General features: G+C 43.2%; 1 protein-coding gene across 8 annotated transcripts in view; it reads right to left on the bottom strand.

The window, feature by feature from the left end:
• SPECC1 (sperm antigen with calponin homology and coiled-coil domains 1) overlaps nt 1-23476 on the bottom strand; it is a 286151-nt gene that overhangs the window by 83550 nt on the left and 179125 nt on the right. For 7 of the 8 annotated variants that reach the window (XM_077892486.1, XM_077892485.1, XM_077892484.1 and 4 more), the window contains 3 exons: nt 12468-12675; nt 9007-9080; nt 8428-8606 (listed from right to left, as the gene is read on the bottom strand). In XM_077892486.1, coding sequence (XP_077748612.1) covers nt 8428-8606; nt 9007-9080; nt 12468-12675 — 461 coding nt within the window. Of the gene's footprint in view, nt 1-2682; nt 4133-8427; nt 8607-9006; nt 9081-12467; nt 12676-23476 lie in introns of those variants that run through there. The other variant, XM_077892489.1, reaches the window with a different exon arrangement.

Genomic DNA, 23476 nt, shown 5'->3' with positions numbered 1-23476 from the left:
ATAAAATGAAGAGAAAAACTGCACTCAAGGGAGCGCATTTATAAATTTATGACAGGAAACAGAATTATATGCTTATTAGGATCTACCTCGAGAATACAATAAAATTCAAGAAAAGAGAAAAATAAATGAAAGATGACACCTTATGACGAAAGGCTGAGTCTAAAAAATGATATCAGCAATCTAATAATACCATTAAAATATTTTAAAGCAGAACCAACTCAAGAGAAAAAGAGATGAGGGTATACTGGGAAAGTCTCTCTGAATATAAACGAAATAAATAAGATAAAGATGAGATTTTGATTCAGTGGGCAGAGGATGGTTTTGATCATAAATGGTGCTGGCATTACTGGCTGTCCATCTGGAAGAAGACCCATACCTCACATCACACTAAACAAAGAAAGGTAAATTAAATATCTGAGAGAGAGAAAATGTGATAGCCTATTTCTGTAAGATGAGGGTAGGGGAAATCTCAAAACAAAAAACCCAGAAGCAGCAAAGGAAAACACTAACATTATACTGTGTAACAATATACCATTTTCTATAATGATGGTAAAGTCAAAAAACCCATAATATACTGGGATAGACACACATCCTTAATAAGATACTGATTTATAAATGGAAAAGAGAAAAACAATCAGCTCATTGAAAAAGTAAGCAAAAGTGCTAAAAGAACAATTCTCAAAAGAGAAAAAACAAATAGTTAATATATAAAAATTTCCCCAGGAAAATGCAAATTTAAAGTACTAATGAGATAGCATTTTTTACTTAACCTAACAGCAAAAATTAAGATTAATATTATCTGTATCTGCTAAGGCTGTGTACAAACAGGCACTCTCATCAAGAATAAAATGTTGGGGGATCCCTGGGTGGCTCAGCGGTTTAGCCCCTGCCTTTGGCCCAGGGCGTGACCCAGGGGTCCTGGGATCGAGTCCTGCATCAGGCTCCCTGCATGGAGCCTGCTTCTTCCTCTGTCTATGTCTCTGCCTCTTTCTCTGTCTCTCCATGTCTCTCATGAATAAATAAGTAGAATCTTTTTTTTTTTTTTTTAAAGAATAAAATGTCATGGGATGCCTGGGTGGCTCAGCGGTGGAGCATCTACCTTCAGCTCAGGTCGTGATCCCAGGATCTTGGGATCAAGTCCCACATCAGGCTCACGGCGGGAAGCCTGCTTCTCCTTCTGCCTGTCTCTGCCTCTCTCTTTCCCTCATGAATAAATAAAATCTTTAAAAAAATAAAAATTAAATGTCATAAGTCTTAGGTAAGTAATCTTGCAAATCCATATCCCCCAATGTAGCAATCATGCTTTTAGGAACCCATCCTATGAAAATAAAAACAGATCTGCATGGCTATGTAAATAAGGATTACTATTATGCCATTATTAGGAAAGAAAAAAAAAAAACTAGAACGTATAGCCTTCACATTCACCAATATGACAATATTGAAGTATTCTAGGGCACATCCATCCTCTTGGACACCAGGCAGCCATTAAAATGAGTTAAATTCGGAGTGCCTGAGTGGCTTAGTTAATTAAGCGGCCAACTCTTGATCTCAGGATGGTGAATTCAGGCCTTGCATTTGCCCAGTGTGGAGCCTACTTAAAATAATAAAGAAATAAAAAATAAAATGAGTTAAACTCATATATCCTTCAACCTGGAAGGATGCCCATGATACACTGTTAAATGAAATATGAAAGTGCTGAATATTGTATAGAATATAATCTCATTTTATAAAAAATATTAAAATGAACCCTGGGCAGCCCCGGTGGCGCAGTGGTTTAGCACTGCCTGCAGCCCAGGGCATGATCCTGGAGACCCTGGATCGAGTCCCACGTCAGGCTCTCTGTATGATGCCTGCTTCTCCCTCTGCCTATGTCTCTGCCTCTCTTCTCTCTCTGTCTGTCTCTATGAATTAAAAAAAAAAAAAAAAAAAAGAACCCTATATATTTATATGAGTAGAAGGAAAGGTAAAGAAAAATAGATACGCTATTTATGGAACACTGATTACCTTACAGGGTGGTATTGGAGAGGGAAAAGATGACTATTTTTTATTCTATATCTCTATTTTGTTACCAGGATACCTAAATATTCATAATTAAGAAGAAATCCAATATAGCAAATCACCAAGTGATCTATTTATTTTTACAGCTCAACAAGACAAATCTAGACTTCAAATTCCATGTACTAAACTATTTTTTCTAAAGATTCTATTTATTTATTCATGAGCGACACAGAGAGAGGGGCAGAGACATAGGCAGAGGGAAAAGCAGGCTCCGTGCAGGGAGCCTGATGTGGGACTCAATCCCAGGACTCCAGGATCACACCCTGGGCCAAAGGCAGGTGCTCAACTTCTGAGCCACCCACGTGTCCAATGTACTAGATTTTTGTGTGTGTGTGTGGACATGCTAGGATTGTGCTTTCACAATTTATGCAATTTTGCTCCTTGCCGTTTTGTTCCAATAATGAAATCATTTTAAAAATTAAAAATTAAATTTTAAACATTCATATTTAAAATCAGCCTCCTACCTACAACTTATATTGAAAATCGGACTTGCTTCTAGATCAAATTCTAGTCATTGGACATGGCTTTAGAGTCTGACACCACATGTGCTAGAAACGTGAGGATAAACTGACATGAAGGCTCTGCAAACACGTGGCCAACGAATACAAATCAGGCAACAGACTCTCCAGAATAATAACATATTTATTTAGCACTTCATGAATGCTTTACGTATAAAAATATTCAACAGTACCCAGAATAAAGACAGATCAAAATATGGGGGCACAAATACAGCTGGGCATCTGAAGTTGAGGTGATTTTCCTTTTGTTTAGATTTGAAAACACCTGGCAAGTGAATTTGCTATCATTTCAAGAAATTCTCAATCTGAGGTAAAGATCTCCCAGTATACAAATTGGACATTTCCAGTGAATAGCTAAACTATTTTCATGGATGAGGCATTGATCTCTCTTCTATCACCAAGCGACATTTCTCTGGGGATTCTGGGCTCTCCGGTTGGACACGCCAAACTGTCCTTCTGAGTAAAAGCGTGTTCCTGGTCCTCATGTCCTTGTACCAGACAGGAATTCCTGTCTTTTCCTGTGGACACGGAACGAAGACCCGCCACTGCCTGGACTGCAATCTGGCTCCTGGAGTGTGGGCCATGCGAGGCCATGCCTGATGGTGGCTGCTGAATTAGGTGCAGATCTTCACAAACTGTACTTCCAACATTTAGCATCCCACTCTGAATTCTGGATCACTCTGAATCATACACTTTGGGATTGAAAGTCTTTCAGTTTCCGAGTTAAGTTTTATTCATGAGGCATTTGTTGTGGCTGTTTGTTAATTTTTAGTCAGATTCCAATGGGCATTGCCACCACGTAAACTTACTGGTTCAAGTACATCCTTTTTGATCAGCCAAACATCAATTTGTATTAGCCCAAGAGAGATTCTGGAAATCAAACCCCAACTCAGTGGTGGCTTGTTTCAGATGAGGTAATGAGGTCGGACCCCAGCTTGAAAGGGCTCATTCGAGACTTGATATAAGGGAAGCAGAACTTGCTAGCTTCTTCAGAATGAGACATGACACAGAAGGCTTCCTACTTTGCCTTAAGTAGTGTTAATTCCAAGATTATTAGATACCATGTTCAAGAGGAAGCACAGAAATAAACTCCAAAAAGTAAAACACAAGCACGGGTAGTGTTCACCAGTGCTCTGCATTTGCTCTGCCCTCTGCTCCCTCTGAACACCCCAGTTGCATATAAAAAAATTAGTTTCACAACATGCTTGTGCTTTGTTTTTTTTTCAGAACTTCATCTTTATGCTCCAAATAAAAGATGGTTGAATCTTCTGAGAATAAGAAAGAAGAAGAAGGAAAAAAAAAAGAGGGAAGGATCATCTTTGATCATGCCATGAGTTGATTCCAAAATGTAGAAAAAGGTAAAGAGACTTGATCACAATGACTGTGTGTGAAACAGTGGATGTTATAAGGAGACAATTTGGCTCTTGGTAAAGAGGCAATTTGTACCCTACATTATTCCCCCTTTCATTTAGAAAAGGCTGTCGTTTCCCATCATGGCAAGGGCTGGGCTGTGTTTCTTCCAGCAAATGCTCTGCTAGCTGACAGAGACCATGGAGCTGTGAAAACAGAAATGGAGGGGGAAATGCTGGTAAAGGAGTTACTTGAGGCAACATGATCTCAGGCTACAAACAGAAGAATTAACTGCTGACACTGACCCACAGGGAAGAGCTAATATCTAGAACAGGATCAATATGTTTTAGTTCCTCCTCCTCTAATTTTTTTGGAAGTCAAAGATCTTTGGACAGAGAACATGACAAAGACTTCAAAACACTACTATTGAGTTCCTCACTCTAGATCTTCAGTAACAGACAACTGTACTGGGGGCATAGAGGTGGCCAGAATGCACAAAATCAGGCTCCTCGTAATTTACAGAGTGGCTCGTGCTTCCCTCTGCTGTCCTGCAGTCAAGGCCAAAAAGAAAAAAAAAAAAAAGGATTTCTTTCAGTATGAAGGCATAAAAGTCCTAAAGGCCTAGGGGAAGCTCATGTCCACACTTTTGAAAACGACTCTGTGAAAATGGGGGCTAGGGAGCAGGATGGCAGACAAGCAAGCTCTTCGGGCTATGTGTCCAATGCCACCGAGATGCAAATTTTACTACGAAAAGAGGAGTGGAAGGAGCTGAGAGCTCAGAGGGCCAGATGAAGTGCCAGAGGCCCCTGACAATCTCGGCTGCTCAGATTAGGATCCCCCACTAGAACTGGTCCCCTTCTGGCAGGGCCAGGGAGGCTGTATCTGCAACAAGAGAGCTGGAAAAGATATGTTGGTGACCCAGGAATCTGTACTGCCAGCTTCTGCACTCTGCCTTTCAATGACAGTTCCGAACCCTGGGCCAGTGGCTGGGACACATGACAGCTGTTAAGGACACAAAGAATGGCACAGGCACGCGACTGACATCAGGGTAAAGATACATTGTGCACACAGAGTTAGAGCCAATTCCAGAGCATCTGGCGGTGGTGTGCCACCATGCTGTTCACTGCAGAGGTGACAACGCAAGAACCAGTGGACAAGCGAGACACGTTCTGAATCTTAGATGTTCTATTTAGAAGTTACTACAGTTAATTAGGCACAGATGTTTAGTGTTTTTAATGATCTCTGTTTTAAGATGTTTTCCGTGGATGTTTATTGGTGTCATATGATAAACAGTAAAAATCGAGTAAGTCACCCTAAAGATAATGGTCTTTACTGGTTCAGAGTAAGAGAAAAATCGTATCAGTCTTCCCCTGTTACTGTTCGAGAAGCATGTGTCATGCATTGGTGGTCAACAACGTCCTTTGTTAGGCCTGCTGCATGTGTGTGGTCTCTGCAGCTGGAGATTAGTCCCCCGGTCTCAACTTTTCAGGAAAAAAGGCTTGATGTTTTAGTTTCGATGAAAAGTTTGAATTTTAATGTCTTGCTCTTAATGGCTCAAAACTGGAAGAAGCCAGAGTGGAAAAAGTTATTCATGATCCTTTCATCCATTAATTTATAAGTGTCCAGCAAAACAATCACTTCCAGGTCCATAAAAACTATACTGGCTTGATAAAATTTCTGGAAGAGAAAGAGGAGGTCCATAGCCCAGCTATAATGTGGAGATTCCACTGTGTCCAGGAGGTTCCAAAGACTGCATTGGACTGATGGTACAGTTGGCATGTGAGTTCCTGACTCCTGTGTCAGACAAAGGCCAACTGACCAACTAGTCTCAGAGAACAGCAGAGCTTACAGGGGCCTTAAATCATGACCCATTCTTATCTCGTTTGAGGGAGGGAGCAGCTAGGTCTGGGTAGGACCTTGCCAGTTGGTGGCAAAGACAACACTAGAGCCTCATTTCCCCATCTATTCTTCACGTCAGTTATTCTGACTCCAAAATAAAAATACTTCTGAAAACGTGAAGATTGCTAACGATCTAGTTTTTAGAATGATCTAAAATCCCAGGTTAAATTATGTTCCACTTTGTTTTAGCTGCTGAGTCTTTGGGAATAAAGGCTAACTTGTATTCATACTCAGGAACTTCATTTGCCTACCTACTGGCCTCACTATATCTCTTCAAATGCCCATATGTGCAAAATGAGAATGCTGATAAATCAGTTAATCCCATGTTAGGACTGAGGTGCTTTCCAAATGCTGTCACTTTCTCTTGGTTGTACCTGAAGGACCTCATCAGAGAATTTTCTGCAAGTTCTTTGACTGTGGCTGAACCAAGAATACCTTTGAGTTCTCTTGAGATGACTGTCAAAGTCAAATTGAGTTTTGGTCAAGAACGCATTCAGCCAGGATGGAAACACTATGTTGCTGTAGGACCTTTGAGGGTATGAACTGGTTTCAAGTCTTGTTCATGGGGTAGGTTCAGAAAGTGGCTGAGCTAGCAGAGAGTAACTTGCAAAGAATTGACTCTTTAGGGCGCCAACTGCAGAATCAGGTAAGAAATCGGCACCAGCCGCTGTCTGAAACCCTTCCCAGTGCAGTGACAGGCAAAAAACACATTGACGCTTTCAGGGTTTCAATAGGCCCTGTTGTGGGCTGGTATCAGCTCTACAACTGTGAAATGTTTTGTGATAAGGGATTAGACTGCTGGATTTGGGTGGTAGGTTTCAAATCACTAGAAAATCAGAAGAGAAACATACTGTGTTTATATATATAAAAAAAGTAACCCTAGTTATATGGATCCTAAGTTGTCAAGATTCATGCAGGGATTTCCTACAGTATCAGAGTTCAAGTTGTAGAATCTGGCCTGTCTCTTAGAGTCTATGTAAGAAATGCAGCAGCTCCTACAAGAACTTCTTTGGGGCTACTACATGAACTCAGGACTCATCTTTTACCATTTATTTTCACAGTAACATATGTATGAAGCGATGCAAGTTATGATCTGGTGCCTCTTCCAAAGAAACACATTATAAAAGCAAGACAAGTAGACAAATTAAACAGAAACACAAAAGCAAACAGTCTCAGGCTGGATTTGTCCCTGGGTCTCCTCGTGATCATTTCAATAAGGCACACTGTCATGTCTAGTTTTCCTATTCTCCTTCCTCCATACCCTAAAATTCACATGCTTTGGTGGCCAGAGAGTAGAGGTGTGACTATAAAATAATAATCTTGATTTTCAAGATTATTAGAATCATGGAACTAGTTACACACATCTTATCTGAATCCTTCTCTATAGCTTATTTTTAAGTAAGTTCCATGCCCAATGTGGAGCCCGATGTGGGGCCTGAATTCATGACCCTGAGATCAAGACTTGAGCTGAGATTGAGGGTCAGATGCCTAACCAACTGAGCCACCCAGGTGCCCCACAGCCTCTTTTATATAAAACTCATAAGCAAAGGAAAGAGGGACTGGCTGAAGCAAGTTTCGTAAGAGAATCAAGACAGAATTCCAAGAAGAAATCTACATTTTCTGATGTCATGACATTCACCATAATACATCAGACCCAAAGGCTCAGAATCTAGCTAATGAACAACCCTCTTGATCCTAGAGAAGATATAATATGGGCCAACTGCACAAATCAGGATTCAAAACCCACTAGATCTGATTTTAAAATACTGTATTTTATATTTGAAAGACATGTGAAAATTCAAAATAATTTCCTAATATCCAAGAATCGCAAAGCTGGGGACAGTCATTCCTGATTGGGGAAAGGGAACACTGCCTTCGGTAAAGCCAAAAGTAATGTTTGTAATCTCACTGGTAAACCATTTAGATTTCAAATAACAATGAACTCTGAGCTCACTTGAGGCATAACTTCCTCTGAAACTTTGCTGTTAAGAAGAGCTTTCTAGGACAACACACTGTGTGATTTCCCTCACTTGGGAAAAGGAAAGTCACATATTAGCCAGATGTATGTTTTCTATGTTCATCCTTTTTAATAAAATGGATTATTTCAAGGGCTTTTGGAGGCAGCCCACAGGCATTGTCAAGGGAGAAGCATGTCCCTGGGCAATGAGGAAGGAGTCCCTTTGCTGGTGGCCAATCCCCCAGGAGTGAGTCCAGCCTTTCCCAGGGCATAAGAGGAATCCACGCAAGGTGGCCTGGCACTAATAAACACTAACACTGAAGGAGCATCCGAGACATGCTTCTATTGTTCAATTGTGGGAGGACACTTGGTTAGAACTTTTGTACATATGTGAGTGAAGAGTTTTCTCACTGCTTGAGGCCAGAGAACGGCTGTGACCAGCCCTGGATAGACCATTCCTAGTTGTATAGCGGTGGCAGCAGTGGTCGAGTGAGCTTAGAGAAAGAAAGAAAGATTTTGCACAGAGAGACAAAGAAGCGCCACGTCTCTGGACAGCAAAGGCTCATGCGTGGTGATTAAGTGAGAAGCCAAGCACTGTGCGGGTGCCCACCAGACTCACAGACGTGCGGCTCTGTCGTGACCAACCTGCTGTGACCCTGCATGTCCCCTAGCTCCTTCTGAAGCCGGGCATTCTTCTCCTCTTCCTCCAGCAGCCTCCTCTTCACAGTGCGCAGCTCCTGCTGAGCCTCACACTTGATGTCATTGGCCACCACCACCGCAGTCTGCAGGTCTGCCTGGAATCTTCTCCATTCCTCAGTCTCCTCCTGAAAAACGCCAGAAGCCATGCCTGTGTCAGATGCTGGCCAGGGCGTGGCATGTAGCAAGGGACTCCAGGGTCCCCCCTTCCCCATGTCAGTCAGTGGGGAAGACTGGCCAAGCAGTACTTAGGGAGCACTGCTTCAATGCTGTCCCAACCAGGGAAAGACCCAGCACAGATGGAAGGACACTTTTACACTATCAGAGTTCACCCTGACACTAAAGCTCCTTTGTTTCCTGCAAACACTCATCTGTGATTCCAGGGCCCATACCAGGGGAACATACTTAGAAACCAGCCTAGAAGAATCATCAGGATATTTTTCAAAGGTTTCCCAACCTAAGGTGGAGGGGCACTCTTAGCAAAATGATGGAGAAGGTTCCCTGTCCCCTGCCGGAGACACACCTCACCTTTATCTGCTTAGTCAGAGTCTTTAGCTGCCTTTCCAGGTCTGACTTCTGTTCCTCCAGCTTCATCACATTGCCTGGAAATAAACAAGTCAGACAGGAGTTGGAAAAGTTGCAAGACTCTTGGGAGAAAGTAAGCTAGGTAGCAAGAGAGCAGCTCCAGATTTAAAATCTGTCTTCTACTATAAATTCCATCCTTAACACCCTGAAAACTCGCAACTAGAAACCAGAGGTTCTTCCACACAGAAAATGGGATAGTCTGGAAGAAAAGTGGTGTTGAGTTAGACCATGCCCTCAGATGGCAGGTGCCACAGCCATGCAGCACCAAGGGAAGAGATCTAAATAGCCACTCATGTTTATTACACTAACTCCTGGCCTCCCTGCTGGTTGCACATTATCATCCTGAATGTCACTTATCACTGCGAGGTAGAGAGCTTTTGTGTAACAGAGAACCGACTGGTTATTACTACGGTGACTTTTAGACCAGTAGCTGGAGTCACAGTTCTTAACCATAGTTAAGTCTCAGAATCACCTGGGAAGCCTCTTGAAAGCACATGTGTTCAAAGCCCCAGACTGTGGCCCACAGAGACAGAACACCCATGGGGAGCCAGTATCTAAGGTGGGTATATGTTACAGCTCCCAAGGTGACCTGACCCCTTTCCCTGATGAAGAACATCCTCATCCCCTTCTCTCTGCTTTTGATTCTTCCATGTTGCTACTAGAGTCATTTCAATTTAAATCTGATTGTGTCCTTTAACTAGTTAAAATTCTTCACTGGTGGGACAGCCCTGGTGGCTCAGCGGGTTTAGCGCCGCCTCCAGCCTGGGGCATGATCCCGGAGACCCGGGATCGAGTCCCACATCAGGCTCCCTACACAGAGCCTGCTTCTCTCCCTCTGCCTGTGTCTTTGCCTCTCTCTCTCTCTCTCTCTCTCTGTGTCTCTATGAATAAATAAAATGTTAAAAAAAAAAATTCTTCACTGGTTCTTCATGGGCAGTAGTTGTCTATTAAGGATACGAATCAGAATTATCAGAGAAGCTTCAAGAAGAATTAACAACACACGGTCAGGCAGGTCCCTGCCCGGCTATTCTAATTTAGCACCTGGGCCTGAGAATCTGTGTTTGGGACCAATGCTGCAGAATAAGAAAACACTCCTCAACTTCTTTTTATTTTCTGTACATTTCTCTCAAAGGTCTCATAGGGAGGAGCAACTAGTCTCAGGCTGGATTTGTCCCTGGGTCTCCTCGTGAAAAGATATCTTAGTAATACCTTAATACCCCAAGCCAAAGTTAAAAAGCTTCTCAAAAGACACACGGTCTATGTTATTTTCAATCTTGGATATGTTATGATACAACTGATATGTTATGATACAACTGATATGTTATGATACAACTGTAGGGAAAGGTCTGACGTCTGCTCTGGACATTAATTATAAGCTGGCTTTCTGTGTGGGTTTGTGCTTGACTTTTAAGGATTTGGGGACAACACAACCAAATTGTGAAGAGCAATGTATCACAGAAACAAAGCGAAGCCAGACTTCTCTGACTTTATACACTCTTTGAGTCTGGTGCTGGGTTTGGAAATACACACTGACAACGGATGGCAGTCATTGTTGGTTATCTCCTCGAGTGTAATTACTGAGAACAGTCTGAATGATGTTGACACTGAATGCTAAAGTTCTGTAATTTTGCTGTGTATCATGTCCAGTGAAGGATGGAACTCTGGTGCTAAGCAATTAATCAAGGTATAGAATATACAGTCAATTCTCATTATTTATGACAGTTACATAAAGTAGCCATGCACACCAAATTTACAAATATTGAACTTTGCTCCTACAGGAAATACAGGGTTAGGTTCCTGCAAGCCTCTGATCACTTTTTCATTAAAGGAGACACTACTTGTGTTACATAGGTTCATTTGCCAGTGTCCTTGTAGCTGCAAGCCTGCTTACACACATAACCCTTTTCCTATATAACACTCACTAGATAATTTAAAAATTCTTCTGTAGCTTTCTGATTGACAAAACCTGCCTTGCCTGCAAGTTTTTGCCTTTTCTCGTGTTGTGTGGCCTTTTGAGCCCGAGAGCCAGCCAGCACCAGCTGAGAAGGGTTTAACACTTTCTGGACCCGATAAGCATGACTGTAAATTTCTTTGGCTTTCAGTTTCACAATGTGGTCCACTACATTTTTTTTTTTTTAACCAGACATCATCTTGTGAATCTGCAAATATAGCTGCTTTTCTATCTTTTCCAGTTTCATTATGCACCACAGGTTTTCCTTCAGCATTTTCCAGAGCAGTCTCATATACAGGTTGGTGGATTTCATCTTTCTTTCTCTCGAAGTTTTCATTACTATTGAGCTCACGGACAACAACACTAAAACTTATGCTTGAACAAAGCTTATCTAACACACATTATTTTCCCCAAAAGGTACATCACAGCATTCCAGCCATAGGGACCCCAGACAGCATTTCAGGACTACATTTGGGGGCCACTCTAAACAGTGAAATCACCAACAAAAAAGTACAAAAATGCAAAAAAACATGGCACTAAAGAACCGCGAAAAAGATATTTGTTTGCAGCATAAGAGCTAAAACAAGAAGGCAGAGGGTCACCTTGTTCACACTGAGCTGGAAATCCATTTCAGGAGACTAAAATTTTTCACTGTTCACTCTGTGTACATCTGCAATCAACATGAAAAGTGCCATGCATATTAATTTTGGGGCTACAAATGAATTCTGGTAAGCAGGTGTTCCCAGATATGGATTCCACAAATAACAAGGATGGACTGTACTTTTTAGCAATGGTTAGTGTCACTAAAAGCTCTGTGCACTAATTCTTTTGTGACAAAAGCAAAACACATTAGATGTGATAATTTGATAAAGCTTATTTGAACAAAGCAGGCAATGTTTAGCTAATCCCTTTTAATGTCTTTCCCTATTCATAGCAAACAATGAGTTCATAAAGAAGCCATATATTGGAGCCTCTTCAGTAATAAAGTGGCTGACATCTATAAGTTACTTGATATCCTGGCTTCAATAGGGCACATGCTAGAACTGTTTTCTCTCTGCACCCAAGGGCACACGTTGTTCAAATCCATCCAACCATCTGTCACCCACCTTCCTATCCATCAGATTCAAGAGACAATGCTCTGCCAACACCCGCTGAGCAGGAGCAGCGGTGTGGCTCACACACAGTATACCGAACACTCCAAGATGTGTTCACTCTTTTTTACAATCAGCCGGTACTGCTGACTCACATTCAGCATCCTTTCCTTCACTACTGCCCTGTTTTCCAGTTACAGAGCTTAATTATTCTGCCTTTCTTGACTGCCCCTTTGTCCTATGAGACTGCAGACCACATGGAGGGAAGATTTTCCACAATATTCCCACAGACCCTCCCAGGCATTCAGTCCACATCCTGCTCACTCCTGATCCACGTCTGACCAGGGCTCTAGTTCACTTACTTTCCAGCTCACTGATGAGCTGGTTATTATGTAACTTGACAGCTCGGTGCTGTTCCACTTGATCTTCTAATTCGAATATGGTTTCCTTCATGTCTTTAATCTCCGCGTCACTCTCGGATGCTTTCTCTTGCAGTTTCAGGCTGGTTCTGCTCAGCTGTTCTGCTTGATGATCACATAGGTCCTTCAAGTAAGAATAATCCTTTTCTACCTGGAATGAAAGGAAGATTCCTGGTCAGCTTCACAGGGAAAAGTTCCTCACACATCAGTGTCAGGCTCATCCATGCAACAGCAGAGGAAGCTCTCGGCATGTGCTGTACCTGGTATCATTTCTGTATTCTTAGCAAGGCTATACATATATAGAGAAACGTGATGTCTGCAAATGGCCAAATGGGCGGCTTCGGTGTCCCTTCCCACATCCATGGGTAGCTAAGTGCCCTTCTGTCCTGCAGCTGAGTAGGACAGTGCTTCCCTAGGGGGCTCTGGTACTACACCAAAAGAGCTGGCCCTGTGGCTGGCGGGAGGCTGCCCTCCTCACATGTGCTATGGAGCAGCGTCCTCTGCTGGTGATCCAGGAACAATGCCTCCAAGACCCAAGCGATCCTCTGCAAACTCCCAAACTCTTCAGCCCATAAAGTACTCGCAGTTACAGTGTTTCTTTAAAGAAATACAGTATTAACTTAACATGATGGAGAACACCAGCTGAAGGCACAGGCAGAAACACTGGCACCAGGGCAGGGCAGGCAGGCACTCGTTTCACCTTTTCAATTCTTAATCAGTGAATATTTTAAATACTACAGAAAAGCACCCAGAGGGACAAAGTAACCAGGTGCCTAAACAGACTTAACAATTAATTATATTTTGCCACATTTGCTAAATATTTTTCCTTTAACAAGATTTAGTAAAATCCTAACCTTCTCTCCCACCGTAGAGAGTAATCTGCATTATCCTAAAACTGGTGCATGGTTGTTGCTTGGTTTTTCACTTTTACTACATATAAATGTGCCTATGTTAATATTGTTCTGTTTTTAAAAGAATTTTTTTAAGATTTTATTTTTATGTAATCTCTGTACCCAATGTGGGGACAGAACTCACCAACCCAAGATCAAGTGCCACATGCTCCGTGGACAGAGCCAGCCAGGTGCCCCGTTTTAAGATTTTTATACAAACCACATTATACTATAACATGCTTTTGCAGTGTACTGTGTTACAGCTCATTGTATTATATGGTAATATGCTTTTGTCCTGTCCTGTACTAATTATGCCTTTGTAAAACTTATTTTTAACCACGTTTTTGAGATGTATCCACATTGATAGCCACAATGCTCTGCCATTACTTTACGTTTTTCATGGTATTCTGCTGTCAGAACATACTATTTTAGAATGAACTATGCCCCTTTTTTATAGTCCTTTAATTAATGTTGCCAAGTAACTACATATTTACCAATTAATGTAAGCCTAGTATATAGGAGGTTACTTCCTAGACTTGGGGGGCATCTTCGTAAACAATAATTTGTTTTTACCATTGCATCTCACGTGTAAAGTCTGTAAGCTCTAGGCGGGCGGAGACCCTGTTGGCTCTCTTCACCAGTGTATGCCCTGGTGTGTACACAGCATCAGACACATGGGGAACACCTAGTGAACATCTGGTGAATGCATGAACAGACACTGGACAGCAGGACTGCACTGTTTTTCAATTGGAACACTGTGACAAGGAATAAATAAACAAGGAAGGAAAGGAGAAAGGAGGTGAATGAGAGAACCAGCATGGGAAAGAACCAGAGCACGCTACGTACCTTAACGTGAGCACTGTTCTGTGAAATCTGCATTTCAATTATAAAGCTGTGTGGCTCCGAACTGCACTGGAAAATGTGTCATTGTAGCTGCTGTGTCACCTCTGGGTGGCTAACCTGGAGCCAGACTGCCAGAGTTTAAATCCCAATTCTGCCCACCTAAGCCCTGTGGTGCTTTAATCTCTCTGTCTCGGTTTCCTCATCTGAACAATTACACGAAATGATGCACATACAGCGTGTATCACAGTGCCTGGCATGTGGTAAGCGCTCAACAGAAGTTGTCATTTCTCTCATAACTGCCTTTATGTCTTGGGGTAACTGCCTTATATCTTGGGGTATGCAACATTAGATGATACTGTAACACAGGTCCAAGAAGACTACAACACATGAACCAGACCAAAAGTCTTTTACCTGACGATAGCGATATAATAAACACTAGGTGACTTTTAGGGGAGAAAAGAGGCCCTGTGTTTTAAGTATAAGAGGGTTGACGTCCAACCACTGCTTCAGCAGAGCAGTAGAAGAAGTGACAGGCTCCATGTAGGGAACCCTCAAGCTCAGGGCCACTCACCTGGCATCTAGAAACACGCATGTTACTTGTGTGGGACTCCTGTGGGTCAGGAGTGAAACTGGGATGGTGTAGCCAGGGAAGCAAAGGGTTGAGCATCCTCAGCCTAAGTGGGAGGGTGAGGTGGGGGTCCTCCACGTGCAACTGAGGCTTCTGGCCTCTCATGGGCCTGGACCCACCTTTATGTCCTACAAGTGGGCTGGTCATCATCACAAGCACCCAGCAGTAAGCAAAGTGGTGGGAGGAGCTGCTGTAAGATGTGCTGTGGTCTGTTGGGGCAAGCGAAGCTGTAAGTCAGTCTACAGTTTCAAATCACACATCTCATTCTTCCTGCCTGATTTGGGAATAATTCTCTCAAGTTGAGCAATATATTCCAGAAGGCTCTTTGGTTAAAATCGCCACCACCACCACCACCACCAAAAACCCTTAAGTAACTTCACAACTTCTTTCTACAGGAGCTGGCTGGGTTGTAACAGGCAGGTCTCTTTATATTCATTTTTAACTAGTGGAGAGAGGGAGAAGGTAAGCCACTGGAAAAGAACAATCCCGTTTATCAGGTAGCAAGGGCCAGCAGCATGTACTCCCATGACCCTACAGGATGCCGTCCCCATGTCTGGCCTTCCCGCTGGCCAGTTCTTCTGAGTCTGGCTCCTCTGGTTCAAGGACTGAGCTATCACACAACCAGCACTGTGCTTTCCAATGTCTCCTGTTCGAAAAAGAAATCACTTTCACACATTCCAAGGACGTTCTCTCGTCTTCTATAATCAACGTTCTTTAGGACCAGGGCGTGCAGAATTTTATTACCAACAGAGTTGGATGAATTTCCCCAGGGAGCCATGGGGAGCCCTAGTCCTTCCCAGAGAGGGATGGATAGTTGGTGGTTGGAGACAGTCCTTGAGCTGTGACAATGGCCAGAGGCAGATGGCAGCAGAGACCACTCGCAACTCCCCAGAGGGTTCGGTCTGCTCTCCTGCCCTCCAAGACCCGGGATGCACAGACAGGCAGGGCTGCCCTGAGAGAGACACGGCTTGTCAGATGCTGAAATTGAGAAAAACCTATCGTCGAGGGTCTGCACCCCCAGCGACTAGAAACTACTCCTGTCTCTTCCAGGATCAGGCCAACCTTTCTGGCCTGAGAATTTGCCCTTCTCTTCCTGCCACATTCCTGCCATTTCCACCCCACTGCAACACCCACCCCCCTCTTACCTCCTGCTCCCTTCAAGACTAAGGTTGTAAATCAAACAAAAGGACGTGTCTTGATGACTCAGGTTTTCACTGTGAATTTCTCTACTGTGTTCAAATTAAGCAAAATTCTCCTAATTCCCTGAGACTTGAAAGGTTGTTTTCTTCCAACCAAAAGCCTTTGGCCTGAAGACCCTATATATCCATGTTAGAGTCCTTAGGTCTGCTCCAAATGTTTCTCTATCTCTTCTTCATTGCCATGGAACCAGAAAGCAGCACAATTCAGTGATGAGGAGTTAAGAGTTCTGGGGTCAAGGACCCCTGGGTGGCTCAGCGGTTTAGCGCCTGCCTTTAGCCCAGGGTGTGATCCTGGAGACCCAGGATCGAGTCCCACATCAGGCTCCCTGCGTGGAGCCTGCTTCTCCCTCTGCCTGTGTCTCTGCCTCTCTCTCTCTATGTCTCTCATGAATAAATAAAATCTTAAAAAAAAAAAAAGAAAGAAAAGAAAATCATAAGGAAGAGGGGCATCTGGGTGGCTCAGTGGTTGGGCATCTGCCTTTGGCTCAGGGCATGATCCCAGGGTCTGGGGATCCAGTCCCGCATCAGGTTCCCCACAGGAAGCCTGCTTCTCCCTCTGTCTGTGTCTCTACCTTCTGTCCCTGTGTCTCTCATGAATAAATAAACAAAATCTTTTAAAAAATCGTAAGTAAGAGAAAATACGTTTACAGTACTATACATTCTGGAAAAAACCCCACATATATGAGGACCCATGCTGTTCAAGGGTCGGCTGCATGTAATACTAAAGTAAATAAACTTGGAATGATTGCTTGAGTAACTTTACCATGAGTAAGAATGTGTTATTTTTGTTGTGTTTGTTTTTACACCTGAGTTGGTTCCTCCAAAACTCCTTTTGCTTAATTCCTGGCCCTGTTCTGAATACGTACTGCTGGTGGAGAGCCATGTTTCATTCATGCTGGCCAAAACTTTTTTTTTTTTTTTTTTTTTTTTGGGCAATGTTGCTCTGCCAAGGGAGAGAACATGCTAATTTAGTTTACACTTTTGTTATGGAAAAAGAAGAATGGCTATAAAACACTGAAAGCAGAGGGTACAAGTCTGTATTTCACTTTGGGAATTTTCTAGATTTTTCAGATGAGTGTTCATGGAGGGGCTTCCCGGTGTTCACCCAGGACAGGCAAACGCTGGGGCTTCCGAGACAAGTCCTAAGGCCAAGTTAAGGGAAGAGCTGTGGTCAGGCCTAACCTTGGGGAAAGAAAGATATTAACATGTCTAAAAGGAGAAATGGGCCACTCACAAGGGAAGGGGGTGGGGGGACCAGCCCAGGAAATACAGCAAGGGAGAGACCATGCTGGGTCCATGGAAGAAGGAGCACCCCCTCCTCCAAGTTACATGGAGGCACAGGGAGCAGGGCAACAGATACTGGGGGTCTGGTTCCACTGCAAGAGCAACCTTACCCAAACATAGGCTGTTTCTGCCAGACTCTCAGGTTCAGCTCCCATCCTGACCCCCCATCTCCCACTCCATGCATAAGGTTGCAAGAGCAGAGCCCTAAGGGGGTAAGGGCTGGGGAGTGGAGGGAGCTGCCAGTCACAGCCACATGTGACTGCTGTGTGTCCTGGGACACATGACTGCTATGTCTGCCTAATAAAGGACAAAAGGGCATTCTGGCTTTACAGAGGACACTTCCTAAGCTTCAGCTCCTGGTGCAGACAGCAGGCTTCATGCTCTGCACTACAAGGCTGAGGCCCAAGGCACAGTTCCTGGGCAATGCCCCCCCCCCCCCCCCCCCAAGGCTTCTAGCTGCAGAGCCTGCAGCATTTCCCCAAGCTGCCTGGGCAAGTGTCTCCTTTTGACTTCCTCAGAAAAGCTGGAAAACAGGCTCTGTCACACAACTTCTTTTCTTTTCTTTTTTTTTTTTTTTTTAGAGAGAGAGAGCATGTGCAAGGGTAGGGCGGGGTGGGGGAGGGGCAGAGGGCGAGGGAAGGAATCTTAAGCAGGTTCCACCCCCAGCTCAGAGCTTTAGATCAGGACCTGAGCCGAAACCAAGAGTTGGACGCTTAACTGATGGAGCCACCCAGGCGTCCCCACGCAAGTTTCTTACTCCTTCTTTCCAGCTGCTCCACCCAGAGAACTGATCAACTGCTGTCAGCCAAAAGCACTGGAGAAAATGAGGAAACTGTGTAGGCTGAAGACACTGAAATGTCCATGTCTGCAGCCTAGACAATTCAACCTTAACTAACTCTCCTGAGTACTCCGTGCATGAGGCACAAAGGGGAAGTGATCTCTAAGTTCTCCTGGACTCTACACCAAACAGATTCACCAATACTTCTGACCTCCTTTGAGACACCAGGGGTGGATGGGGAGGGGGCTTTCATACAAGTGATCCTAGCTGATCTGACATGGGGACAATGACCCCATGGGCTGAGGGCCCATCTGAAGAAGCAACACTGTGGTTGAGACCTAAAGCTTAAAAGGCAGGGCCAGGAGAGTCAAGGAAGGGGAGTGGACAGGGGGTGGGAGGGGTGCAAGAGCACGTTCGGTGGAGGGAGCCCCCCACAACAAACGCCTGACACAGGCAAGGATCAACCAGGCAGGGCCTGTGCAGAGAAGGGAAGGGCTGAGACAGGTGGCGGTGAAAGCAGAAGGCCACCGCTGGGTATGCATCAGGTGAGGTGTTTGGGGCAAACTGCTGAAGGCTTTACAATACATTTAGGAGACCACCATGAACACTTGGTAGAGAACAGCCAGGACTAGAAAAAGTGGACCATACTCAGCCCCCTTTCAGGGGCTGTGGCAAACAGCACTCTTACCTACCCAGCAGCCATTCTTCCTTTCTTTCTAAGAATCCCCGTTTTGTTAAAAAATTAGGCTGTGATCTTGTCATTTCAAGGAAAGTGGGCGGAGCGGGGGGAGGGTGTGTATGACCCAGGTCTGATCAAATACAAAGGGAAAGCTGCTAAGGGGGCTCCTGGGGAAAAATGTTCTCCAGATAGGACTGAGATATCTATCTGGCAAGTTGCTGAGCCTCCTGCCTATCAGGACTGTGGGGATCAAATGCTGAAATGCTGTGTACCCTCGGCAGGAAGGCCGACAGAATCATCGAGCTGCCAGCACATGGCCCTGATATGTCACATAGCCCTTGGACTATAGCTACCAAGTGCCTCCTGACTTCTGATTACAGGAGCACTAGGCAGTTGGCTTTGGTCACTGACACAAAGGGTTTCTGTTTCTTAAAGTCCAAAGCATCACCTGGGCATCCTCACGGACCACCTGCTATGTAAGCCAGGGTTCAAGGTCTCTTCAGTTCTTCAGAGTCCTATTCTGCTGTCATGGTTACAGAATCATCTAGTTGCCACATCTTTCTCTCAAGTTCTGCTTTTTTTTTTTTTAAGATTTTATTTATTTATTCATGAAAGAGAGAGAGAGAGAGAGAGGCAGAGACACAGGCAGAGGGAGAAGCAGGCTCCATGCAGGGAGCCCGACATGGGACTTGATCCTGGGTCTCCAGGATCACACCCTGAGCCAGAGGCAGACACTCAACCACTGAGCCACCCACGTATCCCTCTCAAGTTCTGGTTTTGCCACTTGTGGCCAGTGCCTCCCCTAATTAGTTTGGCCTGCTGACCAATACTGGTCACACAGGGATTACTGTACCTCTAGTTTTCCCCAATTACCGAGAGCAAGTGTTTCTTTATAATCTCCCTTCTCCTCTGGAAGAGACACCTGAGTTTCTGTAGAAAGAACTAAATCTCAGGGCGCCTGGGTGGCTCAGTTGGTTAAGCATCTGCCTTTGGCTCAGGTCATGATCCCAGGGTCCTGGGATTGAGCCCCACATTAGGCAGGCTACCTGCCTGCTTCTCCTTTTCCCTCTGCCATTCCCTCTGTTTGTGCTCTCTGCCTCTCCCCAACTCTCTGTCAAATAAATAAATAAAATTTAAAAAACAACAACAACTAAATCTCTAAGAAATACCACCTGTAAGCTTTGACTTTGGGGGAAAAATCAGTATTTTCTTTTAAAACTTCTAGGTTTCAAGCCTTATAGTATTCTAACTTGAAACTAAGATCTCAAACAATGGAAAATCTGAACATCAAGAAAACATAAACCTGGATTGCATTATAGTCCAGAAAAACAATAATCCTATGCAATGACATTCTGCTTGCCAGCTAGGGCAGGCATGTGTGTGGCTTACAGGAGGCTGAGCCTTCAGGACTCATAGTAATGAGACCCCTCCTCAAAGTTGTATGGAGGCATGCTTCATAATCATACAGTAAGTTGCCAGGAAAATGTTTATGTTGGATATCAGAGAAGCTGACAAAAATAGAGATACTAGCAGAAGACAAAGAAATTAGAGAAATAAAAAGTCTCCAAAATAATCACAATGACTGCAAATGTCCTACCAATTTTCCATTTACTGTATGAGGAACAGATCCACTCCGGGCCCCTCCCCCCAAAGTACATTTCAAGTCTTTTGAGAGGCTCTTGTAAAGATATCTGAGTCACTTATGTAACTTAGCCAAACTGGGAACTTATATAGACTTACTAAATCTATCAGATCATAGGATGGTTTGGTATTGCTTTTCCTCTCTGTAAATAGGTGATTTTGTTCTTTTCTCATACTATTCACCTTCCACAAAGAATTAAGAGTGGATGAATACAGAACGGTATACTCAACGGTAGATGTTGTTCATCACCAAGAAAACTGCTTGGTGATTAACAGGACACTCACCTTGACATCTGCTTAAGGCAGTTAAATGTGAAAATTCTATGCAAAAATGTCTAGTGAGGCAACTGAGAATTGAAGAATTAGAATTTACTCCAAGAATGTAAGGACAATTTAACACTAGACCACTTTAGAAAAATTTGCTGTTTAACTTACCTCGTTAACAAGTTAAAGCAGAGAAACCATCCCGATCACATAAAAACTACTCTAAGATCATAACAGATAAATAAGATCTCCAGGAGATGTAGAAAAATTCTATCTCTAAACTTAAAAAAAAATAACAAGCAAAATATGTGTATAACTCAATAAAACGTATGCAACAAGTGCCTACAAGGCACCGTTGATAAAATGTCGTACGCACTCCTTTTAAATCAGGAACAAGGCCAAGCTCCCTCCACCACCATGCTTCTATTCAGTGCTATACAGGAGATGGCCTGCCCAAGGTCACAGATTTAAGCATTAGCTAAGTCAGGAGGCCCCAAACTTTCCACCCACCAATCTGCACTTCACACCCTTTTCATTATAGTTTCGGGCTGAAAGTACTCCTATTTCTTTTGCACATGAGTCCTTTACATCTCATCACTTGAATTCATTGTTTCTGGTGGATTAGTTGATACTCTGCCCTGGGACTACTACAATTAGCTTCCAGTCAGCCTAGAAAGTCTGGGTTTTACCTTTTTGAAGATAACACAGAAGACAGGAAGGTTAGTACAGGTTATGACTCCACTGTAATTACAGATCAGTACCCCTGTACACCTAAGACAGCACAAAATTAGGGGTACCTGGGTGGCTCTGTTGGTTAGGCATCTGCCTTTGGCTTGGGTCATGATCCTGGGGTCCTAGAATCAAGCTTACATAGGGGTCCCCACTCAGCGGGGAATCTGCTTCTCCTTTTCCCTGTGTGCCTCCCCCACAGCTCATGTTCTGTCTCTCAGATAAATAAATAATATCTTTAGAAAAAAAACAACAACACAAAATCATACACCTAGGACTTTGATACATATAAAAGAAACTTTATGTGACATGGTGCTTCACATAGTCCTACCTCAGAATACCAGCTAGAGCCTCTTTCATCCTACTGACAAATTTCTGATCATTCTACTCAGAAAGACATATAAAAATATGGAATATATGAATAATATAAGTAACAGCTTGATTTAAAACATATATGCTGTATCTTCCACTCCACAGAGAATGCAAACTTTTTTTTTCCTTTTTCTCCAAATTAGATTTAGTTTGTTCCAGAAAACTCTAAAATTTATTGTCTTCGTGTAGCTAAAGCTATAACAAAAGGCAAATTCATACCTTTAAATGCTTTCATTATCAACCAAGAAATGACAAATACAGAATTTTACTCAAAAAACTAAGAAGAAACCAAGGAAATGTGTAAAAGCAAAACGAGAGGATTAATAAAGACAAAAGTAGAAAGAAACTAATCAAATAGATTAACAGTAGAATTGATTAACTAATCCAGCTGGGTCTCTGTATTCAAGGAATGTGGAGTGACATGCTCTATCCCTCTGAATAAGAAGATTGAATATTTTAATTATGTTGATACAAGTTTGTACACATGTGCAAACATGCATAAACTGGGAAAACATCTGAAAAGACACACAGCAAAATGCTAGCAGTGTTTTTTCTCCAAGTGGTGGGATTAAAGGTAATATTATTTTCTTCTTTATATATTTCTGTATTTTCTAAACCTTTCGTAATGAATATATTTTTTTCCTGATCAGAAAAAGTTAAGCTACTATCTTGAGATAACTAAATTATTTCTTGGTGATACATACACTTAATGGGATGTCAACCAAAATACAAAGAGATGAAGGCCTGAGGGAGGAGTTCAAGGTGGTCACCTGAGAGATGAAGCTTTTTGCAACAGAGTGATGGAGGGGAACCGATTCCATAGACATTAAAACTTAATGTAGGGCAAACTGGGTGGCTCAGTGGTTTAGCGCTGCCTTCAGCCCAGGGCTTGATCCTGGAGACCTGGGATCAAGTCCCACATTGGGTTCCCTACATGGAGCCTGCTTCTCCCTCTGCCTGTGTCTCTGCCTCTCTCTATCTCTCATGAATAAATAAGTAAAATCTATAAAAAAAAAATGTATGGCATGTTTAAGAAAAACTTAATGTAAAGCTACAATTAACTTAAATTTCAAATGGGCACCTGGCTAGTATCTTTTATGGGACTGCTTCCACACTTTCAATAAAATGCTGTAAATTCAGAACTCCAACAATGATAAAAAACAAAAACAAAAAAACCCTCCTAACACTGCCTACCACTCAGGTCGTCAGACAGCCAGATGCCAGAATCAAGTTGCAACAGACTAATCTTAAGGCAGATGAAGTGGAGAGAAAAATCCCCCTATGAGCTCATGCTACAACTTGTTTCTTAAAACAGTGACAAGCCCAGGGCGCCTGGGTAGCTCAGTTGGTTGAGTATCTGACTCTTAATTTTGGCTCAGGTCATGATCTCAGGGTTGTAGGACTGAGCCCTGCATCAGGCTCTGTACTCAGCAAGGAATCTGTTTGAGATTATCTCCCTCTCCCTCTGCGCCTCCTCTTGCACTTGCACTTGCTCTCGCTCTCTCTCCCAAAAAATATAGAAATAAATAAATCTTTTAAAAAAACAAACCAACACTGACAACCCTGCACTAAGGTGGGAAGGGGCTTCAACCTCTCTCACCAGGGGAGCCCAACATCATAGACCCAGAACTTGGAGGAAACAGGA

Source organism: Canis aureus, chromosome 3, assembly GCF_053574225.1.
Source record: "Canis aureus isolate CA01 chromosome 3, VMU_Caureus_v.1.0, whole genome shotgun sequence".
NCBI classification, from domain to species: domain Eukaryota; kingdom Metazoa; phylum Chordata; class Mammalia; order Carnivora; family Canidae; genus Canis; species Canis aureus.
Note: the sequence above shows the minus strand (reverse complement) of the source record. Positions and strands in the feature narration are given on the sequence as shown.